A 19,838-nucleotide genomic window follows, 5' to 3' on the forward strand; every position below is an offset into this window, starting at 1 on the left:
GTATTTTTAATAGAGATGGGGTTTCATCATATTGTTCAGGCTAGTCTTGAACTCCTGACCTCAGTTGTTCTGCCTGCCTCGGCCTCCCAAAGTGCTGAGATTACAGGCGTGAACCACCGCACCCGGCCTTGTTTTTGCTTTTACTGTGTCCTTACTTTCAGGCTCTGGAGATGCTGCAGGCTCATCTTGTATATTCCCTGCCCCAGTCCTGGAGGCACCCATTTTTCCAAGGAGCCTGGTCCTTTTAATTGCAGAACAGTGGTGGAAACCAAGATCTAGGCGTGAGATGTGTGTGTTTGCTACTGGAGCCTCCCTTCTTTTTTTTTATACTTTTTTTTTTTTTTTTTTTTGAGACAGTCTCACTCTGTTGCCCAGGCTGGAGTGCAGCGTTGTAATCTCGGCCCACTGCAGCCTCCGCCTCCTAGGTTTAAGTCATTCTCGTGCCTCAGCCTCCCAAGTAGCTGGGATTATAGAGACAGGGTCTTGCTCTGTCACCGAGGCCAGATTGCAGAGGCACAATCATAGCTTACTGTAGCCTTGAACTCCTGGGCTCAAATGATCCTCCTGCCTCTTGCCTGTAATTGTAGGAATTACAGGCATGAGCCATCATACCCAGTGACAACTCCATTTTAGAAAATGAAGCCTTAATATGGAACCTCAATGTGTAAATCATCCTTAAAAAAGAAAAGTGGGCTGGGCATGGTGGCTCATGCCTGTAATCCCAACACTTGGGGAGGCCCATGCAGGCAGATCTCTTCAGCTCAGGAGTTCCAGACCTGGGCAACATGGTGAAACTCCATCTCTACAAAAAATTTAAAAATTAGCTAGGCATGGTGGCGCACGTCTATAGTCCCAGCTGCTTCGGTGGCTGAGGCGGGAGGATCACTTGAGTGCGACAGGTAGAAGCTGCAGTGAGCTATGATGAATGTCACTACACTCTCGCCTGGGTGACAGAGTGAGACCCTGACTCAAAAAAATTAAAAATAGAAAAAGCCACTTATTACTATAGGTTTAAGCACTTATTTTGGATTAGTTCACGCAAACAGTACCAAATTCCAGTCCTTAAAAGGATATGAAATAAGACCATTGTGCACCCAGTAGACTGGCAAAAACCTTAAGTCTCAAGTGTTAGGGAAGATGTGGAGTAATGGGAGGATATACTTTGCTGATGGAATGTAAGTTGGTACCCACCATCTTGGAAAATAGTTTGTTAGATTGTGGTAAAAGTTGAAGGTGACACACTTTCCAACCCAGCAGTTACTCTCCTAGCAATATACCCTGGAGAAACTTCCATGTACACACAAAAAGACATGTATGAGAATGTTCATAAAAGTGTTGTTTGTAATAGCATAAATGTGGAAACAAATATCCAGCAACTGGAGAATGGGCAGATTGTGGCCTAGTTGTTCCAGTTACCTAATGCATCATTAATCACCCCAAAACTTCGTGGCTTAAATTAACAATCATTTTATTATTTCTTATCGTCCCAGGGGTTGACTGGACTCAATTAGGCTGGTACCACTGGGGGGCGCTCATGTGATTTTTGTAAGATGTTGGCTGAGGTTGGTGTCCTCCTAAAACTTCCTCAGATACCTGGTGGTTAACCAGTACTGGCACTTATCTGGGGCCCAGCTTGCTTAAAACTTCCTCAGATACCTGTGGTGGTTAACTAGTACTGGCACTTATCTGGGGCCCAGCTTGCTTAAAACTTCCTCAGATACCTGGTGGTTAACTAGTACTGGCACTTATCTGGGGCCCAGCTTGGGCTGCCAGCAGAATGCCTACACATGACTTCTCCCTGTGGCCTGTGCTTCCTTACAACATGGCAGCTGGGTTTCAAGAAGGAGCTTCTCAAGAGCCAGAGGAAACTGTATGACCTTTTCTAACCTAGCATTGGAAGCCACAGGGCTTCATATCTGCCACAGTCGCTGGCTCACCAGATTCAGGAGGAGGCATGATAGATCCCATTTTTCAATAAGAGGAAGTCAACATCTCCTTGTAAGAAGAGCATGTGGGATGAGAACGTGCATTGTGGTTATCTTGGAAAATAAGACACTAATGTTGGATGCATTATGTTTTACGTATTGGATGTGGGATAGTGTACATCAGTGAAAATGAACTAATGATGCACATATCAATATGAATAAACCTAAACACAGAGTGAAAAAAGCAAATTGGGCCGGGCATGGTGGCTCATGCCTGTACTCCTTGCACTTTGGGAGGCCAAAGCAGGTGGATCACTTGAGGTCAGGAGTTCCAGACTAGCCTGGCCAACATGGTGAAACCCCATCTCTACTAAAAATACAAAAACTTAGCCAGGCGTGATGGTATAGGCCTGTAGTCCCAGCTGCTCAGGAGGCTGAGGCAGGAGAGTTGCTTGAGCCCAGGCGGCAGACATTGCAGTGAGCCAGGATCATGCCACTGGACTCCAGCCTGGGTGACCCAGCAAGACTCCACATCTCCCTTCATCGTATCATGTGAGGGACCCTGCCACCTGAAGGATGTGTGAGCCTGTGAAAGAGCAAGGTGTGGGGTGAGACAGTGGGGCGTCTTGTGTTTATTTTTATTTATTATTATTTTTTGAGACAGGATCTTGCTCTGTCGCCCAGGCTAGACTGCAGTGCTGCAATCTCAACTCACTGCACTCTCCGCCTCTCGGGCTCAAGTGATCCTCCCATCTCAGCCTCCTGAGTGTCTGGGACTACAGCTGTGTGCCACCATGCTTCGCTAATTTTTGCAGTTTTTTGTAGAGAAGGAGTCTGCTATGTTGCCCAGGCTAGTCTTGAACTCCTGGACTCAAGCAATCCACTCACCTCGGCCTCCCAAAGTGCTGGGATTATAGGTGTGAGCCACTGCGTCTGGCGTAATGGTTTTTAAAGCTGAGCGGTGGGCACATGGTGTTCATTGTGTTATTTTTTATGTGTTTTTGGGCATCTCATTTTAAAAATAAGAATTCGCTTCTACTCTGGGTCCCTCAGTGATCCAGTTCCCCTCTCCAGAGGCAGTCAGTGTTACTCGTGTTTTATGAGTTCTTCCAGAAATATGCTGTATATTTACAAACATAATTGTATTTTCTTACTCAGCTGGTTACATATCTAATAGTTTTACACTTTTCTTTTTTCACTTCATATACCTTGGAGATTGTTTTATATTAGTACATAAAGAGCTTTTAGAAAAACAGCTCTGTTGAGATATAATTCATGTGTCAGACAATTCACCCATTTAAAGTGGACAATTCGCTGGGCACGGTGGCTCACGCATTTAATCCCAGCACTTTTGGAAGGCCGAGGCGGGCAGATCACCTCAGGTCAGGAGTTCAAGACCACCTTGGCCAACATGGTGAAACTCTGTCTCTACTAAAACTACAAAAATTAGTGGGATGTGGTGGCACACGCCTGTGATCCCAGGTACTTGGGAGGCTGAGGCACGAGAATCACTTGAACCTGAGATGGCGCCACTGCACTCCAGCCCAGGCTGGTCTTGAACTCCTGTGCTCAAGTGATCCTCCTGCCTCAGCATCCGAAAGTGCTGGGATTATACATGTGAGGCACTGTGCCTGGCCTGTATTCCCTTTTTTTTTTTTTTTGAGACGGAGTCTCGCTCTGTCACCAGGCATATATCAGAGTTTCATTCCTTTATTGGCTAAATAATATTCCAGTATTCCATATTCCATGTAATATGGAGGTATTACACTTGTTTATCCATGAGTGGATGGACATTTGGGTTGTTTATACTTTGGGGCTATTGTGAATCATGCTGCTATCAACATTCATGTACAAGTATTCTGTATAGACATATGTTTTCAAATCTCTTGGGTATATGCCCTAGGAGTAGAATTGTTGGGTCATATGATAATTCTATTTTCAACCATCTGAAGAACTGCCAGACTGTTTTCCATCAGCTGTATCATCTTTCATTTCCACCAGCAGGGTCCCATTTTCTCCACATCCTCACCAACACTTAACTAGTATCTGACTTTCTGATTATAGTTGTCCTAGTGGGTGTTAAATGGCATCTTACTGTGGTGTTGACTTGCATTTCCTGATAGCTAATGATGTTAAGCATATTTTATTTAGTGTCCTTATTGGAAAAAGCTCCCTTTGAAAATAACTGCATATTTTGTTGCATATTCTTTTTTTTTTTTTTTGAGATACGGTCGCTCTGCCACCGAGGAGCAAGTACTCTGTAAAATGTTGGGGAGGAAAGGCAACTTCAAGGGACAACTTTCCTATGATGAATTTAGGTTTAAGTGCTCTGAGCCCCTGTCTCAATTTAACACTCAAATGATGCAAAAATCTGTCCTGAATTATGCAAGGTTTAACCAAAATAAAAGAGAGAAATAGGCCAGGCACTGTGGCTCACGCCTGCAATCCCAGAACTTTGGGAGGCTGAGGCCAGCAGATCGCCTGAGGTCAGAAGTTCGAAACCGGCCTGACCAACATGGAAACATGGAGAAACCCCATCTCTACTAAAAATACAAAAATTAGCCAGGCGTGGTGGCGCATGCCTGTAAACCCAACTGCTCAGGAAGCTAAGACAGGAGAATCGCTTGAACCTGGGAGTTGGAGGTTGTAGTGAGTTGAGACCGAGCCACTGTACTCCAGCCTGGGTGGCAGAGCGAGACTCTGTCTGAAGAAAAAAAAAAAAGTGGCTGCTGATTATGTGACCGAACCTACTAGCCATTATTACTGGAGGAGAGATCAGAATATTCTTCAAACAAACCTGATCATTCTCAATATCCACTTGTATTTGTTTGTTTGAAACATGGTCTCTGCTGCCTAGGCTGGAGTGCGGTGGCATGATCACAGCTTACTGCAGCCTTGACCTCCTGGGTGGGCTCAGGTGATCCTCTTGCTTCATCCTCCCAAGTAGCTGGGACTACAGGCACATGCCCGGCTAATTTTTAAATTTTTTGTAGAGACAGGGTCTGGCCATGTTGCCCAGGCTGGTCTCAAACTCCTAGGCCTGAGCAATCTGCCTGCCTTGGCCTCCCAAAGTGCTGGGATTACAGGTGTGAGCCACTGTGCCTTTGTTGTGTATTCTTATTATAAAATGTTCTATTCTGGGTGTGGTGGCTCACGCCTATAATCCCAGCACTTTGGGAGGCGGAGGTGGGTGGATCACATGAGGTCAGGAGTTTGAGACCAGCCTGGCCAATGTGGCGAAAACTTGTCTCTACTAAAAACACAAAAATTCGCCAGGTGTAGTGGCATACGTCTATAGTCCCAGCTGTTTGGGAGGCTGAGGCATGAGAATTGCTTGAACCTGGGAGGCGGAGGTTGTAGTGAGTCAAGGTCATGCCACTGCTCTCCAACCTGGATGACAGAGTGAGATTCTGTCAAAAAAAAAAAGTTATGTTCTATGTTCTATTCCTACATGGCTATATAATGATGTATTTAACCAGTCTTATAATTATGGACCCTTAAGTGTTTTCCAAGACCTTTTCTATCACAAATGGTCCCTCTTGTATATACCATATTTTGCTCATCTGTGAACATCCATAGGGTAAATACCTAGGACTAAAATTGCAGGGTTACAGGGAATGTCTGTATGTTTTATAAGTTTGAATTTGTAACATTTGTGTATTTTTTTTTTTTTTTTGAGACGGAGTCTTGCTCTGTCCCCCAGGCTGGAGTGCAGTGGCACGATCTCGGCTCACTGCAAGCTCCGCCTCCTGGGTTTACGCCATTCTCCTGCCTCAGCCTCCCGAATAGCTGGGACTACAGGCGCCCGCCACCTCGCCCGGTTAGTTTTTTTGTATTTTTAGTAGAGACGGGGTTTCACCGTGTTAGCCAGGATGGTCTCGATCTCCTGACCTTGTGATCCGCCCGCCTCGGCCTCCCAAAGTGCTGGGATTACAGGCTTGAGCCACCGCGCCCGGCCAACATTTGTGTATTTAAAAGCGGATATTGAGGCTAGCCACGGTGGCTCACGCCTGTAATCCCAGCCCTCTGGGAAGCTGAGGTGGGTGGATCCCTTGAGCCCAGGAGTTTGCAACCAGCCAGGGCAACATGATGAAACCCTTCTCTACAAAAAATACAAGAAATTAACCAGGCATGGTTGTGCACACCTGTAGTCCCAGCTACTCGGGAAGCTGAGGTGGGAGGATTGACTGAGCCCAGGAGTTTGAGGCTGCAGTGAACCCTGATCACGCCACTGAACTTCAGCCTGGGAGACAGAAGAGACCCTATTTTATTTATGTGCTTGTTTCAAACAAATAACAAATAAGTAAATAAAAGTGGGTATTGAGAATAATAATCAGGTTTGTTTAAATAACATTCTGATTTCTCCTCCAGTGATAATGGCTGGTAGGTTCAGCCACATGGTCAGCAGCCACTTTATGTCTCCCTTTTATTTTGGTTAAACTGCATAATTCAGGACTGAGTTTTGCATCAGTTTCAGTGTCAGGTTGAGGCAGGGGGCTCAGAGCACTTAAATTCAGATGGGCGCGGTGGCTTACGCCTATAATCCTAGCACTGTGGGAGGCTGAGGTGGGTGGATCAACTGAGGTCAGGAGTTCGAGACCAGCCTGGCCAACATGGCAAAACCCCGTCTCTACTAAAAATACAAAAATTAGCCGGGTGTGGTGGTGCATTCCTGTATTCCCAGCTACTCGGGAGGCTGAGGCAGGAGAATCACCTGAACCCGGGAAGGTGGAGGTTGCAGTGAGCTGAGATCGTGCCACTACACTCCAGCCTGGGTGGCAGAGCAAGACTCCATCTCAAAACATAAACACCTAAATTCATCATAGCAAAGTTGTCCTTTAAAGTTGCCTTTCTGGGGCTGGGTGCGGTGGCTCACACCTGTAATCCCAGCACTTTGGGAGGCTGAGGTGGGCAGATCACAAGGTCAGGAGTTCGAGACCAGCCTGGTCAATATGGTGAAACCCTGTCTCTACTAAAAATACAGAAACTAGCCCGGCGTGGTGGCAGGTGCCTGTAATCCCAGCTACTTGGGAGGCTGAGGCAGGAGAATCGCTTGAACCTGGGCGGCGGAGGTTGGAGTGAACCAAGATTGCACCACCGCACTCCAGCATGGGTGACAGAGCAAGTTTCCGTCTCAAAAAAAAAAAAAAAAGTTGACTTTCTGGCTGGGCACGGTAGCTCACACCTGTAATCCCAGCACGTTGGGAGGCCGAGGCAGGCAGATCACGAGGTCAGGAGAGTGAGACCATCCTGGCTATCATGGTGAAACTCCCATCTCTACTAAAAATACAAAACATTAGCCGGGCGTGGTGGTGGGCGCCTTTAATCCCAGCTACTCTGGAGGCTGAGGCAGGAGAATTGCTTGAACCTGGGAGGCAGAGGTTGCTGTGAGCCGAGATTGCGCCACTGTACTCCAGCCTGGCGACAGAGCGAGACTCCGTCTCAAAATAAATAAATAAAATAAATAAATAAAGTTGCCTTTCCTCCCTCCGGACATTTTACAGAGTACTCTGTCCTAAATTATCAGTAGAGCATATCCTGGCGATCCTTAGACCTTCTTGATTGTGTGTTGTTATGAAGAGCTTGATCTTACAGCTCTGTGATCCACAATTTACTCAACCTCTCTTCAGTTTCCTCTTCACTGAGAGTAATAATTAGCTGGGCGTGCTCGTGGGTGACTGTAATCCCAGCTACGGGGCCTGCGGTGGGGGTGGGGGGGCGGGGCTGAGGCAGAAGAATTGCTTGAACCTGGGAGGTGGAGGTTGCAGTGAGCCAAAATCGCATCACTGCACTTCAGCCAGGGTGACAGAGTGAGACACTGTTCCCAAAAAAACAAAAACAAACCAAGATGAGAGTAATAATAGCACCTATCCCATGGAATGGTTGTGGGGATTAAATGAGTCGATTAGTGTGAAAGGCTTAAAACAGTACCTGGCATACAGTGTTGATACTAATTTTATCTCCGAAATTTCCTGTAATCCCAGTGCTTTGGGAGACGGAGGCAGGTGGATTGTTTGAGCTCAGGAGTTCAATACCACCCTGGGCAACATGGCAAAACCCTGTCTCTACAAAAAAATACAAAACTTAGCCAGATAGGTAAATCAAGAAATTTAACATGGACATGATACTTTTATCTAATGCACAATTCACATTCCAATTTCATCAATTGTCCCAATAACGTTCCTTATTGCTGTTTTTTCTTCTGGCTTGGAATCCAATTCAGGATCACACGTTGCGTTTATTTATTTATCTTTTCCGAGACACCCTGGTAACTTAACATGTTGCATTTAGGTGTCGTGTAAGAGCTTCCTTTTATTTATTTATTTATTTATTTATTTATTTATTTATTGAGATGGAGTCTCGCTCTGTTGCCCAGGCTGGAGTGCAGTGGCCAGATCTCAGCTCACTGCAAGAAGAGCTTCCTTTTAGACAGTGAATGTTAAAATAGAATGGTTCCCCAAATTGCTCTAGGAAGACTTGACGCCTGCAAGATACAGCTGGGTTTCTGCACGGATGGCCAGTTCATGTGGCGCCATCTTGTGGCAAGTGTGAATAGAGTTTATAAATCCACTGAGCAGCTGTGAAATTTTTCTCCTCTTGATGACCTAAAAAAAGATCAGGTGGTGTTGATATTATTTCAGTTTTTCCTAATAACGTGAAAGGATTTTGCTATTTCAAATCTACCTTTGTTTTTTGAGACAGAGTCTGACTCTCTCGCCCAGGCTAGAGTACAGTGGCACGATCTTGGCTCACTGCAACCTCTGCCTCCCAGGTTCAAGTGATTCTCCTCCCTCAGCCTCCTGATTAGCTGGGATTACCGGTGCCCACCACTACGCCCAGCTAATTTTTGTGTTTTTAGTAGAGATGGGGTTTCGCCACTTTGGCCAGGCGGGTCTCGAACTCCTGACCTCAGGTGATCTGCTCTCCTCGGCCTCCCAAAGTGCTGGGATTACAGGTGTGAACCACCGCACCTGGCCTAATTTTTTGTATTTTTAGTAGCAGGCTGGTCTCGAACTCCTGGCCTCAAGGGATACGCCTGCCTCAGCTTTCCAAAGTGCTGGGATGACAGGCATGAGCCACTGTGCCTGGCCAACTTGGTAAATAGACAAGTTCAGACCTGGAATAAAAATCAGTCTAGTACAGAGATTTAACCTTCCTAATCAAAACCACATTTCGTAAACAAATATTTTTTGATCCCCAAGGCCCAACTATGTGCCTGGTGTAGGGGAGCAAAAAATGGCTTCCTTCTACCCTTCTAGGTTCTTTGGGCTACATATTAAATTGACATAGGGCAGATTAACAGGAGAAAAAACTCACTTTAATTATGTAAGTATGCACAGGAGCCCCACAATATATGAGATGCAAAGAAGGGCCAGATGATTGAAGCTCATATAGCATACTGAGCTACAGAAAAGAAGAGGAGCTTGCAGCTTCTGGGAGGTAGTGGTGACCTAAATTATGGGAGGGTGCAGGGAGGAAATCTATGGTGAATAAAAGTTGTCTTGTTAAGCAGATTATAAGTCTCTTAGTTAAGAAAAGTTGTCCCAGAAGAGTAGATCTGGGCGTGGTGCCAACCTCCAGTCTCATCTCCTGTGATCTGAGCTCATCTTCCCTGATTGAGAAGATTCCTGGGGAGGGGATTCATGACGTTGGAGTTCCTTTTGGAGGATCCATGTTTAGGCAGATAAGGGAAGGTCAGAGAAAGTCCTCTCTGCCCTTGCTGCTCCCTAGGTTCCCTCTGTTTGAAGTAATCAGTGTATCAAAGGGGCATATTTTGGGATGGCATTTCTCGAACTTCTTCATTTCTCCTATCTGAAACTTCTCTAGAAGTTCCACACACTAAAAGTTGCGTTGGTGGTGGATGAGGGAAAAATCAGATTAGTGTTTGAATAGTTTGAGACCTGGGACTAGGTCAGTCCAATTAATCAGTTCTGTCTCATTCCAGGAGGTGGTGTGGCAGAGGGGGTCCCATCATGGTCAGGCCTCTGTATGGCACAAGCAAACAGGTATTTAATAAGAGGAAACAAAAGAATAAGGTTAATGTTTGGAGCAGTCTGTAAACTAGTTTCTGAGCCTGGAGGGCAGCCATTTGAGATGATTTCTAGATGTTGGGCTCAAAGCATCTTCAGTTGGCGTAGGGGCAGGCAGTGACAATTTGACACAGATTTTCCTGGTTGCAATTTGCATCAGGGGTTCCAGTGAACTTTTTATTATTTTTTTTTAGACAGAGTCTCGCTCTGTTGCCCAGGCTGGAGTCAGTGGCATGATCTCAGCTCACTGCAACCTCTACCTCTTTGGTTCAAGCGATTCTCCTGCCTCAATCTCCTGAGTAGCTGGGACTACAGGCATGCACCACCACACCTGGCTAATTTTTTTGTATTTTGTATTTCTATTTTTATTTATTTATTTATTTATTTATTTTCAGATGGAGTCTTGCTCTGTCGCCCAGGTTGGAGTGCAGTGGCACAATCTCGGCTCACTGCAAGCTCTGCCTCCCGAGTTCACGCCATTCTCTTGCCTCAGCCTCCCGAGTAGCTGGGACTACAGGCGCCTGCCACCACGCCTGACTAATTTTTTGTATTTTTAGTAGAGATGGGGTTTCACCGTGTTAGCCAGGATGGTCTCGATCTCCTGACCTCATGATCCTCCTGCCTTGGCCTCCCAAAGTGCTGGGATTACAGGTGTGAGCCACTGCACCTGGCCTTTTTTGTTTTTTTAGATGGAGTTTTGCTCTTGTTGCCCAGGCTGGAGTGCAATGGCACAATCTTGGCTCACTGCAGCCTCCGCCTCCTGGGTTCAAGCGATTCTCCTACCTTAGCCTCCCAAGTAGCTGGGATTACAGGTGCCCGCCACCCCGCCCATCTAATTTTTGTATGAGGTTTCACCATGTTGCCCAGGCTGGTCTCGAACTCCTGACCTCCGGTGGTCTTCCCACCCCGGCTTCCCAAAATGCTGGGATTACAGGTGTGAGCCCAGTGAACTTTCTGATTAGTTTTGTATATCGGTAGGTATGAAGGTGGTCTATACCTAAGTGTTTGTGGGTGATTTATCTGAAGTTTCTATCAAGTCTTCTAGTTTTAGCTTGCAGGGCTTCAGGAAAGGAAGTCTTAATTTCAGTAACTCCAAGTCAGAAGGGAGAAAAACTGGAAATGTTAGTTTGGAGAGTCATAGCCAGACATTTGAGGAAACTGGAAGAATTCAGGATCCACTCAAGTTTCCAGGTAAATAACAAACCCTCCAAAACAATGAACTAGAATCTAATAATGGATACACTATAGTTTTCTTCTGAAACATAATTTTTCTCTGTACAGTCACCCCCATTTCTGCCAAACACAATCACAATGAGATCAATTTGTTGCCAGGAGTGGTGGCTCATGCCTGTAATCCCAGCACTTTGGGAGCCGAGGCAGGAGCAGATTGCTTTAGTCCGGGAACCAGCCTGGGCAATGTGGCAAAACCCCATCTCTACAAAAAATACAAAAAAATCAGACGTGGTGGCACATGAAATACAAAAAAATTAGATGTGTTGGTGCATGCCGGTAGTCCTGACTACTCAGGAGGCTGACCTCAGAAGGATCATCTGAGCCTGGGAGGTGGAGGCTGCAGTGAACCGTGCTCCTACCACTGTACTCCAGCCTGGGTGATAGAGCAGAAGACCCTGTTTCAAGAAAAAAAAAGATCAATTTGTTGCAAAATAAGGTTGGTCTCTTATTAAACTTGGCCTGATTATTTAAGAGCAGTAAGAATAATGATTGATTGTAAAGGTTCTTTTCTTTGTTCTTTTTCTTTTTTTTTTTTTTTTTTTGGACACAGAGCCTTGCTCTGTCGCCTAGGCTGGAGTGCAGTGGTACATTCTTGGCTCACTGCAACCTCTGCCTCCTGAGTTCAAGCGATTCTCCTGCCTCAGCCTCCTGAGTAGCTGGGATTACAGGGGCCCACTACCATGCCCAGCTAATGTTTTGTATTTTTAGTAGAGACGGGGGTTTCTCCATGTTGACCAGGCTATTTTCCAACTCCTGACCTCAAGTGATCCCCCTGCCTCGGCCTTCCAAAGCGCTGGGATTACAGGCATGAGCCACTGCGCCTGGCCCAGATTGGACCTTTTTTTTTCTTTTTTTCCTAGACAGAGTCTTGCTCTGTCACCCAGGCTGGAGTGTAGTGGAGTGATCTTGGCTCACTGCAACCTCTGCCTCCCAGGTTCAAGTGATTCTCCTGCCTCAGCCTCCCGAGTAGCTGGGACTATAGGCGTGAGCCACCATGCCCGGGTAATTTTTGTGTGTTTTTTTTTTTTTTTTTTTTTTTTTGAGGCGGAGTGTAGCTCTGTCGCCCAGGCTGGAGTGCAGTGGCCGGATCTCAGCTCACTGCAAGCTCCGCCTCCCGGGTTCACGCCATTCTCCGGCCTCAGCCTCCCGAGTAGCTGGGACTACAGGCGCCCGCCACCTCGCCCGGCTGGTTTTTTGTATTTTTTAGTAGAGACGGGGTTTCACCGTGTGAACCAGGATGGTCTCGATCTCCTGACCTCGTGATCCGCCCGTCTCGGCCTCCCAAAGTGCTGGGATTACAGGCTTGAGCCACCGCGCCCGGCCCAATTTTTGTGTTTTTAGTAGAGATGGGATTTCTCTGTGTTGGCCAGGCAAAGCCTCTCAGGCCAGGTGCGGTGGGTTACGCCTGCAATCCCAGCACTTTGGAAGGCAGGCGGATCACGAGGTCAGGAGTTCGAAACCAGCCAGACCAACATGGCAAAACCCCGTCTCTACGAAAAATACAAACATTAGCCGGGCATGGTGGTGGGTGCCTGTAATCCCAGCTACTTGGGAGGCTGAGGCAGGGAGAATTGCTTGAACCTGGGAGGTAGAGGTTGCAGTGAGCTGAGATTGCACCACTGCGCTCCAGCCTGGGCGACAAAGTGAGACTCTGTCTCAAAAATAAATAAATAAATAAATAATAAAAGCCTGTCAAGGTTATGGAGCCAGGGACTTGCCATCAAACTATGCCTATGGCACTATAATACTGTAGGTATTTAAAAAAAGTTACAATCCATCAGAGTTTCACTGTTACCCAGGCTAGAGTGCCTCAGCTCAGTGTAACCTCCACCTCCCGGGTTCAAGTGATTCTTGTGCCTCAGCCTCTGGAGTATCTGGGATTACAGGTGTGCACCACCACACCCAACTAATTTTTTTTTTTTTTTTTTTTTTTTTGTATTTTTAGTAGAGACGGGGTTTCTCTATGTTGGCCAAGCTGGTCTCAAACTCCTGGCCTCAAATGATCTGCTTGTCTGGGCCTCCCAAAGTACTGGTATTACAGGCATGAGCCACCGCACCTAGCCAAGCCAGCAGTTTTCTGAGTCCAGTTTTTCCACTACAGTTCTGGAAATTCTTACCCAGTCCAGTGTTATAATCTTAAGTTTATCAGGACCTTCTATTCCAGACTACTTGTCAGAGTCATCTTGAAGCAATTTGGGGCAATAGCTGATTGCAAATGCTTTTAGAGAAGTAACGAAACACTATCGATGAGCAAGACAGAATGGCCATGGTTTAAAAATCTGATGAGAGTTCATTATGACCAGCAATTGACAAGGAAGCCTGGTTATTTCTGTGGCATATATCATGTTAATATAGTAACAAAAGTATGACATAACATTAGATTTCTAGGAATCTCATAATCTTTAGAACATTCGTATCAGTAACATATCCAGAAATATAACCTTTTTTTTTTTTCTTTTTTTTTGAGATGGTGTCTAGCTGTGTTTGCCCAGGCTGGAGTGCATGGCGTGATCTCGGCTCACTGCAACCTCTGCCTCCCAGGTTCAAGTGATTCTCCTGCCTCAGCCTCCCAAGTAGCTGGGATTACAGGTGCCCGCCACCACGCCCAGCTAATTTTTGTATTTTTAGTAGAGATGGAGTTTCACCGTGTTGGCTAGGCTGGTCTCGAACTCCTGACTTCATGATCCATCCGCCTTGCCCTCCCAAAGTGCTGGGATTACAGCGTGAGCCATCGCGCCTGGCCATAAACTTATTTTAAAAAAATGGTTTTTAATCACCCTCATCACCTCCTACCCTGGGTTCATAAGTATAACTTAACATTTAGTATCAGTTGTTATTTGACAATGTTTCCCATTTAATTTAACATTTCAAATAAGCCTAATTAGTCTAATGTCTCTCTCTTTTTTGAGATGCAGTTTCGCTCTGTCACCCAGGCTGGGATGCAATGGTGTGATCTCGGCTCTCTGCAACCTCCACTCCCCGGGTTCAAGCGATTCTCCTGCCTCAGCCTCCCGAGTAGCTGGGATTATAGGCTCCCGCCACCATGCCTGACTAATTTTTTTTTTGTATTTTTAGTAGAGACGGGGTTTCGCCATGTTGGCCAGGCTGGTCTTCAACTCCTGGCTTCATGATCCACCTGCCTCGGCCTCCCAAAGTGCTGGGATTACAGGCATGAGCCATGGGATTACTGGCTAATATCTCTCTTTTTCAAGTTGAGAAACACATCTTTTGAGCTTTCCAGGGGCTCAACTGGCAAATTCCAAAGTTAATTCAAGGTCAAAAGACTGAATTTAGAATTTGATTTTAGGAAGTTTGTAAAAGTAAAAGTCTTAAAACACTTGATTAGTGCTTGCTTTGGCAGCACATATACTAAAGTTGGAACGATACAGAGAAGATTAGCATGGCCCCTGTGCAAGGATAACTTGCAAATTCATTAGCCCTTCCATATTTTTTGAAATTAAGAAAAGAAAAAAGGAAAACATTCAATTAAATAGGATCTCAGGTAACTATTAATTTAGGTCACTAATAATTAGTCTGGTTACCAGAGTCATTATTGAATGATATAGTGATCTGAGATCCTATTTGATCAACTGTTCATTTTATAATCATTTAATATTTTATTTAAATATTTAATAGGCATTTAATATTTATTAATATTCATTTCATAATCACCAGGGTAATTATTAAAAGGCTTCAAAGGCAAATAGAGAAAGTTACATAGTTGTAAAAAATATATATATTAGCTCTCTCTTTTTTTTTTTTTGGAGACAGAGTCTCGCTCTGTTGCCCAGCCTGGAATGCAGTGGCATGATCTCGGTTCACTACAAGCTCCGCCTCACAGGTTCATGCCATTCTCCTGCCTTAGCCTCCCGAGTATCTGGGACTACAGGCGCCCGCCACCACGCCCGGCTAATTTTTTTGGTATTTTTAGTAGAGACGGGGTTTCACCATGTTGGCCAGGATGGTCTTGATCTCCTGACTTTGTGATCCGCCCACCTCGGCCTCCCAAAGTGCTGGGATTACAGGCGTGAGCCACTGCCTCCAGCTATATTAGCTCTTTTTATAGAGAGGATTTGATTTTCTTGGAAAGTGATTGAAGGCCTGATAAAAGACAACATGAAACACAGAAAATTATTTTGATAAGACAGGTTTTTAAGGCAGATTACTTAAAAGGTGAAAAAGAAAATCACTCTTTCTTATCAATACTACAAGAAAATCTTACATTTTAAAATATAATACCAAATTCTAGTTTTGCATCAGTGTACCCTTGATATTAAGGGTCATTTTTAAGACATAATAAATTCACTCAATTTTGGTCAGTTTGACCACAAAAGATTCTCTCTTTCCAACTTTTATATGCGTTCAGTTTTACCTATATCTTTTCTTCCTTCGTTCATTCTGCAACAACTTCTAAACTCGACAAAGTCATTTTTCCTCAACAAATGCCCCCCACATCTTCATACCTCATAACATCTTACTTTCCTTGTACACTTTGCATACAGAATCACTTATAGTAGTTTTAATTATATATTAGAATTTTAAGTTTTAGCAACTCTACAGTGAAAACCTAGGAAGTAAGCGATTTTGAACTGTCATGTGCTAACATTTTGCGAAGACACATAATTTCTAGAAATGTGTTTTTGCGCAGAACAGTTTCTCAATATGAAACAGGACATGTTGGGCGGGCGCGGTGGCTCAAGCCTGTAATCCCAGCACTTAGGGAGGCCGAGACGGGTGGATCACGAGGTCAGGAGATCGAGACCATCCTGGCTAACACGGTGAAACCCCGTCTCTACTAAAAATACAAAAAACTAGCCGGGCGAGGTGGCGGGCACCTGTAGTCCCAGCTACTCCGGAGGCTGAGGCAGGAGAATGGCGGGAACCCGGGAGGCGGAGCTTGCAGTGAGCTGACATCCGGCCACTGCACTCCAGCCCGGGCTACAGAGCAAGACTCCGTCTCCAAAAAAAAAAAAAAAAAAAAAAAAAGAAACAGGACATGTTTACTTACGGACCCTAATATATTATTTCTTTCTATAAATTTTAAGAAGCCAAAGGTAAATAAACTTGTGCCTGTGTTCAGCAATGAATGCTTCAGTATTTTTGTTTTATTTGGAAATGACCTGGATATTTAATGAATATCTGCCATCCAAGGGTATAGTTACCAAGGAGGTTGGGAAACCTTTTTAAAGAGATATATATAAAACACAATCATTTTTTCTTTTTTTTTCTTTTTTTTTTTTTTTTTTGAGACGGAGTCTCGCTCTGTCGCCCAGGCTGGAGTGCAGTGGCGCAATCTCGGTCACTGCAAGCTCCGCCTCCCGGGTTCACGCCATTCTCCTGCCTCAGCCTTCCGAGTAGCTGGGACTACAGGCGCCCGCCACTGCGCCCGGCTAATTTTTTCTATTTTTAGTAGAGACGGGGTTTCACCATGGTCTCGATCTCCTGACCTTGTGATCCGCCCGCCTCGGCCTCCCAAAGTGCTGGGATTACAGGCGTGAGCCACCGCGCCCGGCCTTTTTTTTTTTTTTGAAACAGTGTTTCACTCTTATTGCCCAGGCTGGAGTGCAATGGCGTGATCTCGGCTCACTGCAACCTGTGCCTCCCAGGTTCAAGCATAAAGCACAGTTGTTGAAAATTTCATTTATAAACTTTGGTCCTATTTACATTTATTTATTTCACATGTTCTTAACAATGATGCTTAGATTAGTCATGGAAGTTTCATGAGACATTAGACAAAGTCAGCTCTCCCAAGTCATTTCCTTACTCACCATTTTTTTTTTTTTTTGAGACATTGTCTCACTCTGTCACCCAAGCTGGAGTGTAGTGACACGATCTTGGCTCACTGCAACCTCTGCCTCTGGGTTCAAGCCATTCTCCTGCCTCAGCCTCGTGAGTAGCTGGGATTACAGGTGTGTACCACCAAACCCAACTAATTTTTTTTTTTTTTTTGAGATGGAGTCACACTGTGTCGCTCGGCCTGGAATGCAGTGGCGAGATCTCAGCTCACTGCAACCTCCACCTCTCAGGTTCAAGCAATTCTCCTGCCTCAGCCTTCTGAGTAGCTGGGACTACAGGTGCCCGCCACCATGCCTGGCTAATTTTTGTTTTGAGATGGAGTGGCGCTCTGTTGCCCAGGCTGGAGTGCAGTGGCGCAATCTCGCCTTACTGCAGCCTCTGCCTCCCGGGTTCAAGCAGTTCTCTGCCTCAGCCTCCAGAGTAGCTGGGATTACAGGTGCCTGCCACCACACCCAGCTAATTTTTGTATTTTTAGTAAAGATGGGTTTTCACCATCTTGGCCAGGCTGATCTTGAACTACTGACCTCGTGATCCACTCACCTTGGCCTCCCAAAGTGTTGGGATTACAGCCGTGAGCCACCGCGCCTGGCTAATTTTTTTGTATTTTTAGTGGAGACTGGGTTTCACTATGTTGGCCAGGCTGGTCCTGTACTCCTGACTTCAAGTAATCTGCCCACCTTGGCCTCCCAAAGTGCTGGGATTACGGGCATGAGCCACTGTGCTTGTCCCTGCTATTCACCATTTTTACATCAAATGCATGTCAGGCAGCCATCACTTAAGCAAGGACCATAACATGAAATACATGTATAGGGTTTTTTGGATTTTGTTTTTGTTTAATTTTTTTTTTTTGTAAATCAGAACACAGAGCTGTTTTTCATTAAACCAACAATATTAAACTAGTTTTATTTACCAAAGACATACCCAAGTCGTGTGAACTTGAAAAGCATTTGGATTACTTCCTGTATTTCTAGTAGTTTTAGGCATACAGTCATCCCCTGCATAACGATGTTTAATGAATGATGCACCACATAGATGATGGTGGTCCCATAAGGTTACAATGGAAATGCCCTCTACAAGTGCACCACTTTTATCTTTTTTTTTTTTTTTTTTTCGAGACAGGGTCTCGCTCTGTTGTCCAGGCTGGAGTGCAATGGTGCGATCTCAGCTCACTGCAACCTCTGCCTCCTGGGTTCGAGCAGTGATCTTGCCTCAGCCTCGTAAGTAGCTGGGATTACAGATGCCCGCCACCACGCCTAGCTAATTTTTGTATTTTTATTAGAGATGGGGTTTCACCATGTTGACCAGGCTGGTCTTGAACTCCTGACTTTGTGATCCGCCCACCTCGGCCTCCCAAAGTGCTGGGATTACAGGTGTGAGCCACCGCACCTGGCCCACATTTATCTTTTATTGTACCTTTTCTATGTTTAGATATATAAACACTTGGCCAGGCATGATGGCTCATGCCTGTAATCCCAGCATCTTGGGAGGCCGAGGCAGGCAGATTGCTTGAGGTCAGGAGTTCGAGACCAGCCTGGTCAACATGGCGAAACCCCATCTGTACCAAAAATACAACAAATTAGCCGGGTATGGTGGTGTGCACCTGTAATCCCAGCTACTCGGGAGGCTGAGGCAGGAGAATTGCTTGAATCCAGGAGGCAGAGGTTGCAGTGAGCCAAGATGGTGCCACTCACTCCAGCCTGGGTGACAGAGCAAGACTTGGTCTCAAAAAAATAAAAACAAGCAAACAGCATTGTGTTACAATTGCCTTTGGTATTCAGTACAATAACATGCGGTACAAGTTTATAGCAATAGACTATAACTTACAGCCTAGGTATATAGTAGGCTATGTGATCTAGCTTTACATAAATATACTCTCTGATGTTCACAGAATGACACAATTGCCTAATGAAGGAATTTCTCAGAACATATTCTCATCATTAAGTGACATGACTATATTTAATTTACACGAGTGGGCCAGGCATGGTGGTCCATGCCTGTCATCCCAGCACTTTGGGAGGCCAGGGCAGGAGGATCACTTGAGACCAGGAGTTTAAGAGCAGCCTGGGCAGCATGGCAAGACCCTGTCTCTACAAAACTAAAAAAATTAGCCAGGAGTGGTGGCACATGCCTGTAGTATCAGCTACTCAGGGGGTTGAGGTGGGAGGATCACTTGAGCGCAGGAGGCAGAGGCTGCAGGGAGTGGTGATTGCGATGCTGTGCTCCAGCCTGGGTGACACAGCGAGACTCTGTCTCAATAAATAAATACATAAACAAGTAATCTGGGCCAGGCACGGTGGCTTATGCATGTAATCCCAGCACTTTGGGAGGCCGGGGCGGGCGGATCACCTGAGGTCAGGAGTTCGAGACCAGCCTGACCAACATGGTGAAACCTTGTCTCTACTAAAAATACAAAAATTATCCGGGCATGGTGGTGGGTGCCTGTAATGTCAGTCACTCAGGAGGCTGAGGCAGGGAGAATCGCTTGAACCTGGGAGGTGGAGGTTGCAGTGCGCTGAGATCACGCTGTTACCTTCCTGCCTGGGTGACAGAGCGAGACTCTGTCTCAAAAAAAAAAAAAAAAGTAATCTGATTTCTGCTTTTAAATCTTGCTAGAGGAGTCTCTATGACTAGCTGTTATACCCTTTTCTGTCCTCTTTTCCTCTTGATCTTTTCCATAGGTACCAATAAGACAGCTGTTTAGGCCGAGCACGGTGGCTACTCCCAGCACTTTGGGAGGCTGAGGCAGGCGGATCACAAGGTCAGGAGTTCAAGACCAGCCTGGCCAACATGGTAAAACCCTGTCTCTACTAAAAATACAAAAATTAGCTGGGTGTGGTGGTGGGCACCTATAATC

General features: G+C 45.5%; 1 protein-coding gene and 1 non-coding gene across 14 annotated transcripts in view; both read left to right on the forward strand.

Moving 5' to 3' along the window:
• Positions 1-19,838, forward strand: part of C6H19orf47 (chromosome 6 C19orf47 homolog) — a 56,412-nt gene extending 36,574 nt beyond the window's left edge. For 4 of the 13 annotated variants that reach the window (XM_073016446.1, XM_073016443.1, XM_073016445.1 and 1 more), the window contains 2 exons: positions 9,871-9,931; positions 13,656-16,017. In XM_073016446.1, the coding sequence (XP_072872547.1) occupies positions 9,871-9,931; positions 13,656-13,845 (251 nt within the window). In that variant the 3' untranslated portion in view covers positions 13,846-16,017. Of the gene's footprint in view, positions 1-9,870; positions 10,286-13,655; positions 16,033-19,662 lie in introns of those variants that run through there. The other 9 variants (XM_073016451.1, XM_073016452.1, XM_073016448.1 and 6 more) reach the window with 8 other exon arrangements.
• Positions 14,534-14,640, forward strand: LOC119621805 (U6 spliceosomal RNA). The gene has a single exon (XR_005238408.2). It is a non-coding gene; the product is annotated as a U6 spliceosomal RNA (small nuclear RNA).

The sequence above is a fragment of the Chlorocebus sabaeus genome, chromosome 6 (assembly GCF_047675955.1).
Source record: "Chlorocebus sabaeus isolate Y175 chromosome 6, mChlSab1.0.hap1, whole genome shotgun sequence".
Lineage (NCBI taxonomy): Eukaryota > Metazoa > Chordata > Mammalia > Primates > Cercopithecidae > Chlorocebus > Chlorocebus sabaeus.